Source organism: Podarcis vaucheri (genome assembly GCF_965113315.1).
Source record: "Podarcis vaucheri genome assembly, chromosome: 10".
NCBI lineage: Eukaryota > Metazoa > Chordata > Lepidosauria > Squamata > Lacertidae > Podarcis > Podarcis vaucheri.
The window spans coordinates 75,832,742-75,847,644 of NC_138748.1; the positions used below are offsets into that span (position 1 = coordinate 75,832,742).

At 44.5% G+C, this 14,903-nt stretch overlaps 3 protein-coding genes across 4 annotated transcripts in view; all 3 read right to left on the reverse strand.

Moving 5' to 3' along the window:
- LOC309541368 (uncharacterized protein) overlaps positions 1–14,903 on the reverse strand; it is a 135,784-nt gene that overhangs the window by 21,412 nt on the left and 99,469 nt on the right. The gene's annotated exons all lie outside the window — the stretch shown is intronic.
- LOC309541348 (uncharacterized protein) overlaps positions 1–14,903 on the reverse strand; it is an 85,003-nt gene that overhangs the window by 21,412 nt on the left and 48,688 nt on the right. The gene's annotated exons all lie outside the window — the stretch shown is intronic.
- LOC309541378 (uncharacterized protein) overlaps positions 10,320–14,903 on the reverse strand; it is a 97,522-nt gene continuing 92,938 nt past the window's right edge. For both annotated transcript variants that reach the window (XM_082239199.1, XM_082239200.1), the window contains exons 2-3: positions 12,722–12,867; positions 10,320–11,810 (exon numbers count right to left, since the gene is read on the reverse strand). In XM_082239199.1, coding sequence (XP_082095325.1) covers positions 10,536–11,660 — 1,125 coding nt within the window. In that variant the 5' untranslated portion in view covers positions 11,661–11,810; positions 12,722–12,867 and the 3' untranslated portion in view covers positions 10,320–10,535. The remainder of the gene's footprint in view (positions 11,811–12,721; positions 12,868–14,903) is intronic.

A 14,903-nucleotide genomic window follows, 5' to 3' on the forward strand; every position in this document is an offset into this window, starting at 1 on the left:
AATTTGGGGTTGCCCAATGCAAAAAGTGTGAGGATCCATGAGGATCCGTGCTTCGGAACCACGTTTTTGGGCCTTGGAGTGGCGAGGAAGCCGTGGATCCGAGTTTTTGTGGTGCAGGCTGTGCCCCTGGACACGATGTGTGATTTGATGGTGAGTTTGGGCTGATCTAGTGCAAAAAGCGTGACGATCCATGAGGATCCGTGCTTCAAAACCACGTTTTTGGGCCTTGGAGTGGCCAGGAAGCCGTGGATCTGAGTTTTTTGTGGTGCAGGCTGTGCCCCTGGGAATGATGTGTGATTTGACGGTGAGTTTGGGTTGGCCCAATGCAAAAAGCGTGAGGATCCATGAGGATCCGTGCTTCGGAACCACGTTTTTGGGCCACGGTTTCGCCAGGAAGTCGTGGATCTGTGATTTTTGTGGTGGATGCTGTGCCCCTGGACATGATGTTTGATCTGATGGTGACTTTGGGCTGATCTAGTGCAAAAAACATGAGGATTCATGAGGATCCGTGCTTCGGAACCACGTTTTTGGGCCAGGACGTGGCCAGGCAGGTGTGGATCCGAGTTTTTTGTGGTGTAGGCTGTGCCCCTTACTATGATATGTGATTTGATGGTGAGTTTGGGTTGGCCCGATGCAGAAAGCGTGTGGATCCATGAAGATCCATTCTTGAAAGCCATGTTTTTGGGCCACGGTTTCGCCAGGAAGCCGTGGATCCGTGATTTTTGTGGTGGATGCTGTGCCCATGGCCATGATCTTTGATCTGATGGTGACTTTGGGCTGATCTAGTGGAAAAATCATGAGGATCCATGAGGATCCGTGTTTTTTAACCATGTTTTTGCGCCCCTGCGCCCCCCCGAAACAGTGGATGCGTGATTTTTTTGATGCTTTCTACAGAGTAAGACATGGTCTACAATATCATGGTGGTTTTATTTAATTTGGATGAAAAAATCATACGAATTCAAGAGGATCCGTGTAGATCCGCCTTTTACCTTTTTCCCCTTTCCTGCAACATCCACGTTGGGCGGGGATCCTCCTCTTCCCGTCCTCCTCCCCTTTCCGAAAGCGCCCCCCCCAGCTACGGGGCAGAGCAGCAATCCGGAGTGGAAGCTCCACTTCCGGGAGAAGAAGGCAGGGTGGGAGGGGGGCTCCCCGCCCCACATTCCTGGAGCAGAAACCGGATTGGAGGAGCAGGAGGAGGAGGAGCAATGTATTGGGGGTGTGATTTGGGATTGTGTGGGCGGGATGAGAGAAGGATGTGCCGGGAGGGGAGGGAAAGTATTGAGCGGGGGGGGGGGGGCGAGAAGGAGGAGTAGAAATCCCCCCCCGTCTTCCTTCTGGGGATCAGGAGAGGGGGGAGGGGCTGATCCCGACAATCCAAAAGCGAAGTCACAAAATGAGTTCTGCATTTAAATCAGATCAGACTCCGAGTTCGTCTTTTGGCAACATGACAGGTCTGTCTGTCCGTCGGGATGCCTGAGGATTCCTGCTCGCTGCCTTTTCCTGGCCAGCCTGAGAGATCACTGGAAAGGGAGGATTTCTTGACTCCAGAATCCATCATCGCAGACCCGTTTCATTCAGGCCTAGAGATCTGCTCTTTGGACCAGTCTGCTTGGATCATGGGGATCATCAATGGATCACATCTTGATCATCACTGATGGGGGGGGGGGGCTCAGGAAGAATCTCCTGCCACGTGACTGGGGGCGTCTGGAGGCCGACTGGGGTCAGACAGGGCTGCTGTTTTGCTCTCTGTTCTGTTTCAGCTCAGGTTTTCATCAAGAAATGGGAGGATTCATTGAGGAAACGGGGCTAAGCGAAAGCATCAGTTGCAAAGAGGCAAATGTGTCTACTTTGTAACCATCCAGGGAGTTGTGTTGCAAAGGCCATTTGCAGAAAGGTTTTGATAAGGAAAATTCTGGGTTGAGAGTCTACCCAACAGCTCAGCTCATCAGGGTCCGAGTCCCCTGCGGGTCTGTGCGGTCAGTAAAAGAAGGAAATTCCAGCGAAGCAATTTGGAGCAAAACAGCAGTCAGTAGACTGAGATTCTTTATTGTTGTGCAACAGGTTCAACAACAGCGAGTGATCCCAGAGCAGGGGGCGACATTGGCATTTAAAACTTTCCCACCATATCCAGGATAGAGTTCTCACGGCATCACCAATATATCTTTTTGCAGGGCCTGCAAGACGGAGCTGTTCTGCCTGGCCTTTCGCCAAAGCACAGTCCGACCCCCCCCCTCCTTCTGTAATCTTCATAGAACCCTAACCCGATGGTTGCCATTAATTTGATTCTGAATTGAGTCTAGAATGTACTTTAATTAATTGACTGTGCAATTTTCTGTACACTGGGCTATTTTTACCTGTTGTTAGCCACTCTGAGCCCGGCTTTGGCCAGGGAGGGTGGGATACAAATAAATTTTATTATTATTATTATTGCAGTGGGATGAAGATCATATGAACTTAAGGCATTTGCAAACAACCTGGTAATAATGGTAGAAGCCCACTGGAAAGTATACCAACGGTGTTCAACAAGATTAATCAATTTGGCCAAGTGGCAGGTGTTAAATTGAATAAAAATTGAAATAAATTGTTGGTAAAAATATGAGACAACAGAAGAAAAATGAGTAGAGACAGATAGCAGAGCTGGGGGTAGAAAAGATGGCGAAATTTTTTGGAGTGTGGCAGACAAATTTTTTGGAGTGTGGCAGCATCACTGAGACATCATCACTACATGGTCAAAATGGTCAAAGGCCTGGAAACGATGCCTTATGAGGAACGGCTAAGGGAGCTAAGGTTGTTTTCTGCTGCTCCAGAGAAGTGGACACGGAGCAGTGGATCCAAACTACAAGAAAGAAGATTCCACCTAAGCATTAGGAACAACTTCCTGACAGTAAGAGCTGTTTGACAGTGGAATTTGCTGCCAAGGAGTGTGGTGGAGTCTCCTACTTTGGAGGTCTTTAAGCAGAGGCTTGACAACCATATGTCAGGAGTGCTCTGATGGTGTTTCCTGCTTGGCAGGGGGTTGGACTCGATGGCCCTTGTGGTCTCTTCCAACTCTATGATTCTATGATTCTATGACATCAGTAGCATGTCACAAAGGGGGAGGGGTCTACAAGGGTGACACAAGATTTACCATTTGTCCGATAATAAATGTTGGAAATGTAAGGAGGCTGAGGGGACATTCTTTCATCTTTGGTGGACCTGCCCAAGAGTGAAGGCCTTCTGGGAAATGATTTATAACGAGTTAAAAAAGGTGTTTAAATACACCTTCCCTAAGAAACCGGAGGCATTCCTCCTGGGCATTGTCGGCCAGAAGGTGCTAAAGAAGGATAGAACTTTTTTCATGTATGCCACCACAGCAGCAAGGATACTTATCGCTAAGTATTGGAAGACTCAAGATTTGCCCACACTGGAGGACTGGCAGGCGCAATTGATGAGCTACATGGAGCTAGCTGAGATGACTGCCAGGATCTGAGATTTGGGAGAAGAAGCAATGGAAGAGGACTGGAAAAAATTTAAGGACTATCTGCAAAAGTATTATAAGCTATATGAACTTTGAGATGCCGTATGACTTGGAAAGTTAGCCCCAGCAATGAGAGTGGATTATATAAGAAATTGGATATTATTCATGAAAGAACCAAAGTTTAAATGGGTAAAATTGATAATATGCTATATTTTTAGAATAAATGGAAAATAAGGGATTTAAACTTAAATTGCAATTGAAAGTACAAAGAAACACATGAAACAAGGGTATAACTTGCTGATAATTTTATTGTTAAGAATGCACTTGGCGGGAGATGTGGGGAAGTCCGATAGAAATCTGAAATAAGCTGTTGAAATGGTTTGGATTTTCTGTCTTTTCTTCTTTTCTATTTTCTATGTTTCTTCTTTTTTCTGTTTTATTTGTAATTGGAAAAAACGTAATAAAAAATTATTATAAAAAAATACAAGGGTGACACAAGTCCAACATTCGGTCTCTTTATCAGACCCCTTTCCCAACACCTCTTAAGTCCCCATCACCGGAAGAACAATAAAACTCTTGTCATCTCCTTGCCCTCAGGACTGGTCTGGAGATGGGCTTTCAGAACACCTGGCTTGCTCAACTGCCTCTGCAGATGTCCATTGTTTCCCCTGGTCACTCCCTGGATGGGGGGCTGTGTCTCTGCTCTTACGCTTGGGGGATTATGGCGGGATGCCCTGTTCCTGCTGCCTGTTAGATTTCCAGATCCGTGATTGCAGTCATGGCATTTTTGTCTATCACATGATGGTGTATGTTTTGACTCCACAGTGGGAAGTGATGGAGACTATGTTCCTGAAGTGAGACTATTGTCCTTTGTTCTCTCTCTTTGCTGTCTGATGCTAGAGAGAGAGGGAGCCGTGTTGCAGTGCTCCGTGTGTGTTTACATGTAAATAAAGTAGATTAGCCAAAATGCTGAGTTGCTGAGCTCTGTTACGCAAACTGCAAACACTCTGCAGATCCCTAAGTGTGCCAATGTCTGTTGGCATCAGTTGCTGTGAAGCTTTTGAAGCTCCCGAACGAATGACTAGGAGGGAGAGAACATGCCAGTCGGGCATGTGTCTCTACCAGGATCCTACTCGAGTGTAGGATGAGCGCTTGACACTGCTGATCTGATTTTCTGCTTCTTGGTTCACGGAGGGAGGTGGAGCCCAAATTCCCCTTTCTCTAAGGATCAAAATGGCGTTGGAATGAGGAGAGTCCGTTAAAGTATGGATTTTCTACACATTTATAAAGCTAGGTATCTTCCCCGAGCTGTCAAGTCGAAAGGATACATTCAGGCATAATATTTGCAACATTATTATCATGGCTTTCCCAGTAGCCAAGGCCATGTTAAAAACTAGGCTGTGGGACATAGATCTTCAGGAACTAATCTCAGCTGCGGAAAAAACATGGTCCCCTCTTTATTTTCAACTCTCTAGGGTGCAGGAATTTAACCTTAATTATTTACAATTTTTGTTTAACCCGCAAGAAAAAAGGGCTTTTTCTCTGCCTATGTTCAAGTCTAATCCTCCTAATCTCCTTTGGGGCAGGTTTGTGGGTTTGGCAGAAGGAGATAGGATCTGCCCATGCGATGCCCACCTGGTGGAAACTCTAGCTCACATGGCCCTTAAATGTAAAATCTATGATGATCTCCGCCAACAATTTTTAGACCATCTATGCATTCCAACCTGGAAACCAGAGAAGGAGGTTGTACACTTCTTATTACAGGGGAGAGACCAGGAGCTCCCCAAGACAGTAGCTAAGTTCCTCTATTTGATTTTTTGTCGCCAAAGTACGCTACAGGATCCTGCCCTTGCTGGAGAGATGAAATAGATTGCTTGCCTCTTCTTCCCTTTGGCAAATGACTGTACTGTTGAAATGGCGACGAGATCGCACTGGCCTACTTATTCTTATTCTGATGCCAATAAAGGTTTGATGATTTGTAACATTGCAACAACTTTAAAGATGTGGGTCCCACTTGTCATTTCCATAACAGTGCAAAAAACAACAGTCACACGCAGACACACCATCATGCATGCTTGAGTAGAGCAACTCCAGGGCATGAGCCAAGTAGCAGCAGGGTAGGGGCCACGTGTAGAGCAAGTCCCACACTGAGGTCAAAAACACACACAGAGGCAGCAGGACTTCTTCAGTAATAGTTTACTGAGCTTTCAAAGCAGACAGTTCTCACTGGGTCCCCAGTGAGGCACAAAAATTAGCTCTTGAGAGCAAATCCAGTTTCAGCAGTAAAAAAATACGGCATGCAGGATATCTAAGTCAGGCACACAAACCGGCAGAAGGGAGCAAGGGAGCAAAGAGGCTGGAAGGACACAGGGCAATGTGTTTTGTCATGGAATGGTCTGAAGCTGAATATTCTCCTCCCCCCCCTTTCTCCTTTTTAAAATTTCAAACCCAAAAAGAAACAAAGTACAAGCATCAAATTCAAAATCCATATTCATATTTTAACATAAGCTTATTACATAGGTAAAGGAAAAGGGACTCCTGACCATTAGGTCCAGTCGTGACCGACTCTGGGGTTGTGGCACTCATCTCACTTTACTGGCCGAGGGAGCCAGCGGCATACAGCTTCTGGGTCATGTGGCCAGCATGACTAAGCCGCTTCTGGCGAACCAGAGCAGCGCACAGAAACGCAGTTTACCTTCCTGCTGGAGTGGTACCTATTTACCTACTTGCACTTTGATGTGCTTTCGAACTGCTAGGTTGGCAGGAGCAGGGACCGAGAAACGGGAACTCACCCCGTCGCGGGGATTCGAACCGCTGACCTTCTGATTGGCAAGTCCTACGCTCTGTGGTTTAACCTACAGCGCCACCCGCATCCCTAAGCCTATTACATAGATTACCTAAATTAAAATATACATAATCACTCTAGGCTTCCTTTTGCTATATGTAAATGAAACACAGTTTTAAAAATTATATTATAAATAATATTATAGATTCCCACAGGCCCCCCACTCCCCTTCACCCATGTGTGATCTCAGTATTTTACTTCTTCCATCTTGTTGTGTTGTTATAGTTTAATAATTATTCAATTAATTCTATTGCTCTTTTCTTGCTTACCCCTGCATGTTTTACCCATTATCTATTCCTATTTCAATTCCGGAACAATATTTTTTCATGTATTCCTTCACACCATCCCACTCCTTGATTATTCTCTGATTTGAGTGGCCTCTAATAAGTGCCGTCAATTTTGCCATTTCTACAAACTCGCAGTTTGTTTTGCCATTCTAATAATGATGAGTTTTCTCCCCCTTCCAGTTCTTTGCGATCAGTATTCTGGCCGCTGCAGTTGCGTAAAGGAATACATTTTTCTTCTCTCTGGGGATGTCATTAGATATTAGGCCTAACAAAAAGCCTCTGGTAAACGAAATCTTAAATCATTTTTTCCATTTCTCAAAGCAATCAACTTTGCCTATTATTGTTAGCATTTGAAAAAGAAACATTAACTTTGGCAGGATATTCATTTTAATCACTGATATTCACCTCCTTATTGATAACTTTAACCTTTACCAAATCTCTAATTGATTTTTAATTTCTTTCCAGGTCTTATTATAATTATCTTCAAACAAATTGGTATTTTTCATTGCTCCAAATTCTTTTTGCTCTGTTTGTCCATATTCTTAACCACCACCTTAGTTTTTTCTTTCTTTATCCTAAATCCTGCCACCTTGCCAAATTCCTCCATCTTTCTCAGCAACTTGCTTATACTTCCTGTTGGTTCTTCTATCTTTACAATCATATCATTGGCAAATGCTCTTATTCTATATTCGACTCTTCCTAGTGTTATACCTCTAATCTCCTCCTCTGACCTGATAACTTGATTTAGTACCTCCAATATTAAAACAAATAACAAGGGAGATAGGGGACACCCTTGTCTTGTCCCCCTTTCTATTTTAAAGTATTCAGTCATCTCCCCATTCATTATTAAATTTACCTTTTGGTCTTGATAAATTGCTCTTAATCCAGTTGATATCCTTGTTCCCACTTCCATCTTTTCAATTATCTTCTCCACAAACCTCCAGGATACCTTATCAAAGGCTTTCTCAGCACCCACAAAAACAGATGCAGCCTTCTTCCCTGGGTTCCAGTCAAGATATTCAATAGCCTCAATCACAAGTCTCACATTATTGCTCATCTTCCTTCCCGGTAAGAATCCTGTCTGATCTTGGCTAATGACTTCGTTCAACACTGTGTTTAATCTCTGGGCCAATATGTCCGCATATATCTTGTAGTCATTATTAAGTAAAGATATTGGTCTATCATTATTTATATTCTCTTTGTTCTTGTCTTGTTTAGGGTTTACTGTTATATGTGCTAATTGCCATGACTCCGGGATTCTTCCTTCCGCCATTATTTTATTTATGAGTACTTTCAGCGGAGTAGCCACTACTTCCTCCATTATTTTTTTTAATGCAAGGCGGAAAGGGCATCCGGGCCCAGCGACTTCCCCAAGTTCGCTTTGGAAATAGCCTCCTGTACTTCCACCATAGAAACTGGGGCATTTAGATATGCATTTTTTTTTCTATTCCCACTCTGGGTAAGTCTTTCCCCTGCAGATAATTTTTTATATCTTCTTCTGTTTCCTTGCCTATATTACATAAATTTTTGAAGTGGTTGATAAAACACTTGTTTATTTCTTCTCGTTTTCTTGCCGTCTTTGATTTTATCTATTAATCTCTCTTTCTGTCTCTTCTTCAGTTGCCATGCCAGTATTTTGCTGGGCCTATTTGCAAATTCAAAGGATCTCTGTTTCATCCATTTTATGTTATTTTGGATTTCAATGCTTAACAACTACGAGAATTGTGTTTGTAATAACTTGATTTTTGGTGCTACCTTTTTATTTTTTGGTTCCTTCGCTAGTATTTTGTCATTGCTCGCTATTTCTTCTCTTAACTGCTCTAAGTTCCTCTCATAAGCTCTCTTTTCCCCTGCATTTTGCTGTATATAGAAGCCTCTAAGAAATGCTTTACTGGCACCCCAAATTATTCTTATATCAGTGTCTTGTGATTTATTGATTTCAAAGAATTATTTCAACAATTCTTGTGCTTTAATCACCAGATTTTCATCGTTTAATAAATTCTCATTTAATTGCCATCTTTTATTACTCTTTTGTTTATTTTCTAATTCTAATATCACTGGATTATGACCTGTTATTGTCCTTGGGTGAATCTCTGTTTTTTTAAATTTCTATTATTAAATTATTTGAGATCTAGATTGCATAAATTCTCCCTGATGATTGTTAGGCTTCTGAAAAGAGTGTGAACTGTTTCTCCAGTGGATTTCTCTCTCTCCATGCATCCCTTAGGTTTAAGCTGTCCACCATTTGAAAAAATGTATGTGGTAGTCTCCCTTTTCTAGATATTCTGTCCCTTTCTGTCCCGTCCATTTCTAATGAAGGGACTCCATTGAGGTCCCCCACCTTAAGGGGGGAATCCATTCTCAGGCCAATCAGCTTTCCTCAGAAGAGGAGCTGGAGGGGGGAAAGTCATCCCCTTCGTTTCCAGTGGTCTCAGAAGGAGGGAGAGACACAGACACAGAGCAGATTAGAGAGGAATTACCTAGCTACAAGAAAATGACAAGAGAAACAGACTCAGCTGGCCCTGAAGCAGGAAGACAGATTTCCTCTGAGTTCATTGCCGTGAAGAAGAGTGGACTCTGAGAGGAACATGTCCCACACTCCATACATCTAAATGGGTTCTCCCGCTTGAATGTCTGATATTTCTTAAACATTACATTATAGCTAAAGCACTTTCTGCAATCCTTCCATTTAAAGTTATTGATGGTATGTAGGGTGTCAACTGTTAAAGTTCTTCCTGGCCACGAGTCTGTTGATGTAGGACTTCCACAAGGACTGAGCCTCAATATACTTTCCTGACGTTTATGTGGCTTGTCTTTTGTGTGAGTTTGTTTATGTATATCAAGGGTTCCACGCTGACTGAAGCTTCTTCCACATGCCATACATTTAAATGGTGTCTTCCCTGTGTGTCTGCTGATGTTTTCTAAGATTTCCACTCTGACGGAAGCTTTTTCCGCACTTCATGCATTTAAATGGATTCTTCCCTGTGTGAGTCAGCTGGTGTAATTTAAGGTCTCCATTCTGACTGAAGCTCTTTCCGCACTCAATGCATTTAAATGGTTTTCCCACTGTGTGAGTCCGTTGATGTCTTCTAAGCATTGCATTGAAACTGAAGCACTACCCACACTCCACACATTTATATTTATTTCCTCAGACTTTTAAAGAAGAACAATCTGAGTGAGAGACTGCTGGTGTCCTTCTACCGAGGCTCCATAGAGAGCATTCTTACATACTGTATTTGTGCTTGGTTCTCCAGTTGTACAGCTAGGGAGAGGAAGGTGCTCCAGAAGGTCATAACCACAGCCCAAAGGATTATTGGTCATCCTCTCCCATCTTTGGAAGAACTGTACGGTTCCCGTTGTCTTAGGAAAGCAAATAACATCCTGCAGGATTCATCTCACCCGGGACACTGTCTGTTTGCACTACTGCCTTCTGGCAGAAGATATAGAAACATCAAGTCAAAGACAAATAGACTGAAAAACAGTTTCTATCCAAGAGCTGTGGCCCTTTTGAATGCTGTAACTCGTTAGTGTGACCTGGGAGTTTGATGGGTGTGGTGTGGGTGTGGCTGGAATGTGGTTTGTTTGGTTGTTGTTGTTGTCTTGCTTTTGTTGTTTTAAGGGATGGCATCCAATTTCGTTGCACTTTGTGCAATGTTGCACTTGTGTAATGACAATAAAGAATCAATCAATCAATCAATATGGTTTCTCCCCTGTGTGAGTCCGTTAATGTATATTGAGGTGTCCACTCTGACTGAAGCTCTTTCCACACTCCATACATTTATATGGTTTCTCTCCTGTGTAAATCTGTTAATGTCTTCTGAGGGTTGCATTGAAACTGAAGCACTACCCACACTCCACACATTTATATGGTTTCTCCCCTGTGTGAGTCCGTTGATGTGTTTTAAGGTCTCCATTCTGACTGAAGCTCTTTCCGCACTCAATACATTTAAATGGTTTTCCCCCTGCCTGTGTGAGTCAGTTGATGTCTTCTAAGGCCTGAATCATAACTGAAGCTCTTTCCGCATTCCATACATTTATATGGTTTCTCCCCTGTGTGAATCCGTTGATGTTTTTTAAGGTCTGCATTCTGACTGAAGCTCTTTCCGCACTCAATACATTTAAATGGTTTTTCCCCTGTGTGAGTCCGTTGATGTATTCTAAGGGTTCCAAGCCGACTGAAGCTCTTTCCACACTCCATACATCCATATGGTTTCTCCTCTGTGTGTGTCTGTTGATGTGATCTAAGTCCTGCATCATAACTGAAGCTCCTTCCACATTCCATACATTTATATGGTTTCTCCCCTGTGTGAATCCGTTGATGTTTTTTAAGGTCTGCACTCTGATTGAAGCTCTTTCCGCACTCAATACATTTAAATGGTTTTTCCCCTGTGTGAGTCCGTTGATGTATTCTAAGGGCTCCATTTTTACTAAAGCTCTTTCCGCACTCCATACATTTAACAGGTTTCTCCCCTGTGTGAGTCCGTTGATGTGATCTAAGGTGTGCACTCTGACTGAAGCTCTTTCCACACTCCATACATTTATATGGTTTTTCACCAGTGTGAGTTCGCTGGTGTAATTTAAGTTCTCCATTCCGACTGAAACTCTTCCCACACTCCCTGCATTCATATGGTTTCTCCCCTGTGTGAGTCTGGTGATGTGTATTGAGGTGTCCACTCTTACTGAAGCTCTTTCCACACTCCATACATTTATATGGTTTTTCACCCGTGTGAGTCAGTTGATGTGAACTTAAGTGTCCACTCTTACTGAAGCTCTTTCCGCACTCCCTGCATTTAAAAGGTTTTTCACCCGTGTGAATCCGTAGATGTGAACTTAAGTGTCCACTCTGACGGAAGCTTTTCCCGCACTCCATGCATTTAAATGGTTTTTCCCCTGTGTGAGTCCGCTGGTGTATATTGAGGAGTCCTCTTAGACTGAAGTTCTTCCCACACTCCCTGCATTGGAATCCTTTCTTGTCCATGTGAGTCCGCTGATGTGTTCTACGTTTTCTACTATCAGTGAAACTTTTCCCACTCTCCATACCTTTAAATGTTTTCTCCCCTCTTGGAGTCATTGATATGAGCTATGTGTGCTCATTCAATGAAGCATACCCCACATTTCACACATTTTAATTTCTATTCCTAATGAAACGAAAGGTTCCCCATTCCTTGGAATTCTGAATGTCTTCTCCATCACCTTCTTCAGAGTGGGAGGAAAGGAAATCCTGTTTGGGTTACAAGAAAGAGAACAAAGGGAAAGAGAACACATCAAGCACCATTACACCTTCTCTTATTTCAACATCTCCTACATTCTCCCATGTCCTACCCATGTTCCCATTTTTTTGGAAATGAAAAAGCAATGTCATCAAATGATAGTAATGCATCACCACCTTTCATAATCCTCAATCATTGTTAATAAAGCAGCATGATCTTGGAATACAGCCTTTTCAAATCAATTGTTTCCTCACAGAAAAGGCAGCTGCTCTCTGTCCATGAGCAGGCCCTCTCTTTCTCCGGTCCATCGTTCCTTTGGACATTCCCCATCCTCTGCATCATAATCCTCCATCCACCTCTAGATGTTTATGAATCACCTGCACAGTCCCAATGGCCACAGGAGGTCCATGTGGACTATTATGTGAGACCCTGGTCTACATCTTTTCCAGGGACTGTGGTCTGGGTCAGTCAGAGAATTAGTGACAAGGCTTGGTGCTTGTGGTCAGCTGAATGGGTGCTCAGGGAAGCTCCTGTTCTTGGAGATGGACCTCTGTCTACATGCCTCACATTGCATTGAGAGAGCAGGAGAAGCAGAAGGAAAGAAGATGGCAAATGGGAATCCCAATGGTTCTTTATAATGATGATGTGCTGCCTGATCTCAAGCCCCTCTTCTGAAAGAAGGCTACCCTAATCTGGCACTGACAAAGCTGGATATTCAAGGCAAAGGGAGAACTGTACTTATCCCTTCATCCTTGAATATGTAGTGTTGATTTATTGATGGACTGATGTTGTGATATTTCCAGAGACATGAATTTATTCCTTATCTGTCTCAAATATCTGGGTACCTTTGGTGGGGGTCATGTCATGCACCTTATGGGGTAATTTATCCACCATTGGTCCCCACCCTGCACTCAGCTCTCACCTGTGGCTTCCAGAAGCTGTCAGCATGCAACAAGGGCCACAATCCCAGGAATCGCTTCAACCGGCCGGCAAAACCGTGGTAAGGATAGTTGATGGGTCTCAAATCCTTGGTGGGTTGGGGATTTCTGCTGCAGGTGACGGCAGACCCTGGTGGATGGAGAGGAGGAGAAGAACAGTGAATCCTACAGTCCAGAAGGCAGATTCTGCCCCTGCTGCAGAGGAAAGTGAAGGGCAGATGGGATCGTCAACCGGGGAAGGAAGCCCATCGAGAAGGAAAACTCTGCTCCTAAACTTTCACTGCCTCTTGAGTTATGTTCAGGGGAAGAAAAGGCTATGGAGGAAAACCTACACAAATCCAGAGTGGAGTCTCTAAGATGGTTGGATGGTGTCCTTCGTATCTTCTTCATTCAACTCCTGCAGCCAAGCTGGTGCCAAACATACTGCTCTGCTTTCCTTGGGACCATATAAGCCAGGCTCATCTCACTTTATTGGCCAAGGGAGCCAGCGTATGGCTTCTGGGTCATGTTGCCAGCATGACTGAGCCGTTTCTGGCAAACAAGAGCAGCACACGGAAACGCCGTTTACCTTCCTGCTGGAGAGGTACCTATTTATTTACTTGCACTTTGACGTGCTTTTGAACTGCTAGGTGGGCAGTAGCAGGGACCGAGCAATGGGAGCTCACCGCATCACGAGGATTTGAACCGCTGACCTTCTGATTGGCAAGTCCTAGGCTCTGTGGTTTAAGCCACAGCACCACCCGCATCCCATATTTACATCATACGGCACTGTAAAAGTATTCAAAATATTTGTTTTTCGAAGAAAAGACCACAATGTATCATGTGGCCCCTTCAATGCTAATGAAAGTCTTGTGGCTGGAGCTTTTGGGGGTGCAGGACCAGGAAATCTCCTGCCGCCATGATCCTTCCAATGGGGATTCAGGCCTCATCATGGGACTGAAATTGCCCTGGTTGTGCTGGTTGATGATCTCCAACGGGCCAGAGGCTGAGGGGGAAGCTGTTTCCTGGTTCTGCTGGATCTCTCAGCGGCTTTGGAGACCTTTGGCCATGGTGTCCTTCTGGACCGTCTAGGGGAGCTGGGGGCCCTGCTATGCAGTGGTTCCCCTCCTTCCTCCTGGGCCATGTCCAGAGAGTGGTGTTCAGACCCCTGGATGCTTACTTGTGGGCTGCCCCAGGGCTCCATCCTCTCCCCTATGCTTTTTACTATCTATATGCAGCCACTGGGAGAGATCATCAGGGGGTTTGGGCTGGGTGTTCACCAGTATGTGAATGATGCCCAGTTCTTCCTCTCTTTTAAATTGGAACTAGTGAAGATGGTGAATGCCCTGTGTGTCTGTTTGGAGGTGGTTGGAGGATGGATGGTGGGTAACACATTGAGGTTGAATCCTGACAAGACAGAAATACTGTCCCTGGGGGAGGATGGGGGCATTCCTGGTCCTGATGAGGTAACTGTGCCCCTGAAGGACCAGGTGTGCAACCTAGGGGTCATTTTGGACTCCCAGCTGTCCATGGAGGCACAGATCAATTCTGTGTCCAGGGCAGCTGTCTGGCAGCTCCATCTGGTACACAGGATGAGACCCAAGTAGCCTGCAGACTGTCTGGCCAGAGTGGTGCATGCTCTGGTTATCTCCTGCTTGGAGTACTGCCAGCTGCTCTACATGGGGCTACCTTTGAAGGTGACTCTGAAACTGCAACTAATCCAGAATGGGGGAGCTAGACTAGTTACTGGGAGCAGCCACTGAGACCACATAACACTATTTCTAAAGTATCTTCCCTGGCTCCCAGCACATTTCCGAGCACAATTCAAACAGTTGGTGCTGACTTTTAAAATGTCTGTGGGATGTGAAACACAAGAGCAGTCAAGTACAACATCCCTAGAGTGGAAATAAAAGGGGATGTCTGGAGCAGCCAGTCGGAACTTCCAGTTTCTCCTAGGCTGGGAGAGACTTCTTCTGCATGGGACTAGAGGTGGGTGCAACCTCACCTGCCCAGGTAACAAAAGAGCAGGACTGGTCAGCCACACTCTCTCTGACTACATTCGTCGAAGAAGCAACATCTGCTTAGCCTAAGATGCTCATTTGGGCTGTCTCCTTATGGGATAGTTTCCAGGTGTATGTAACTTTTGTAACCTAAGTCTGCCTTCTGGGATCCATTTGTGAACAGAAT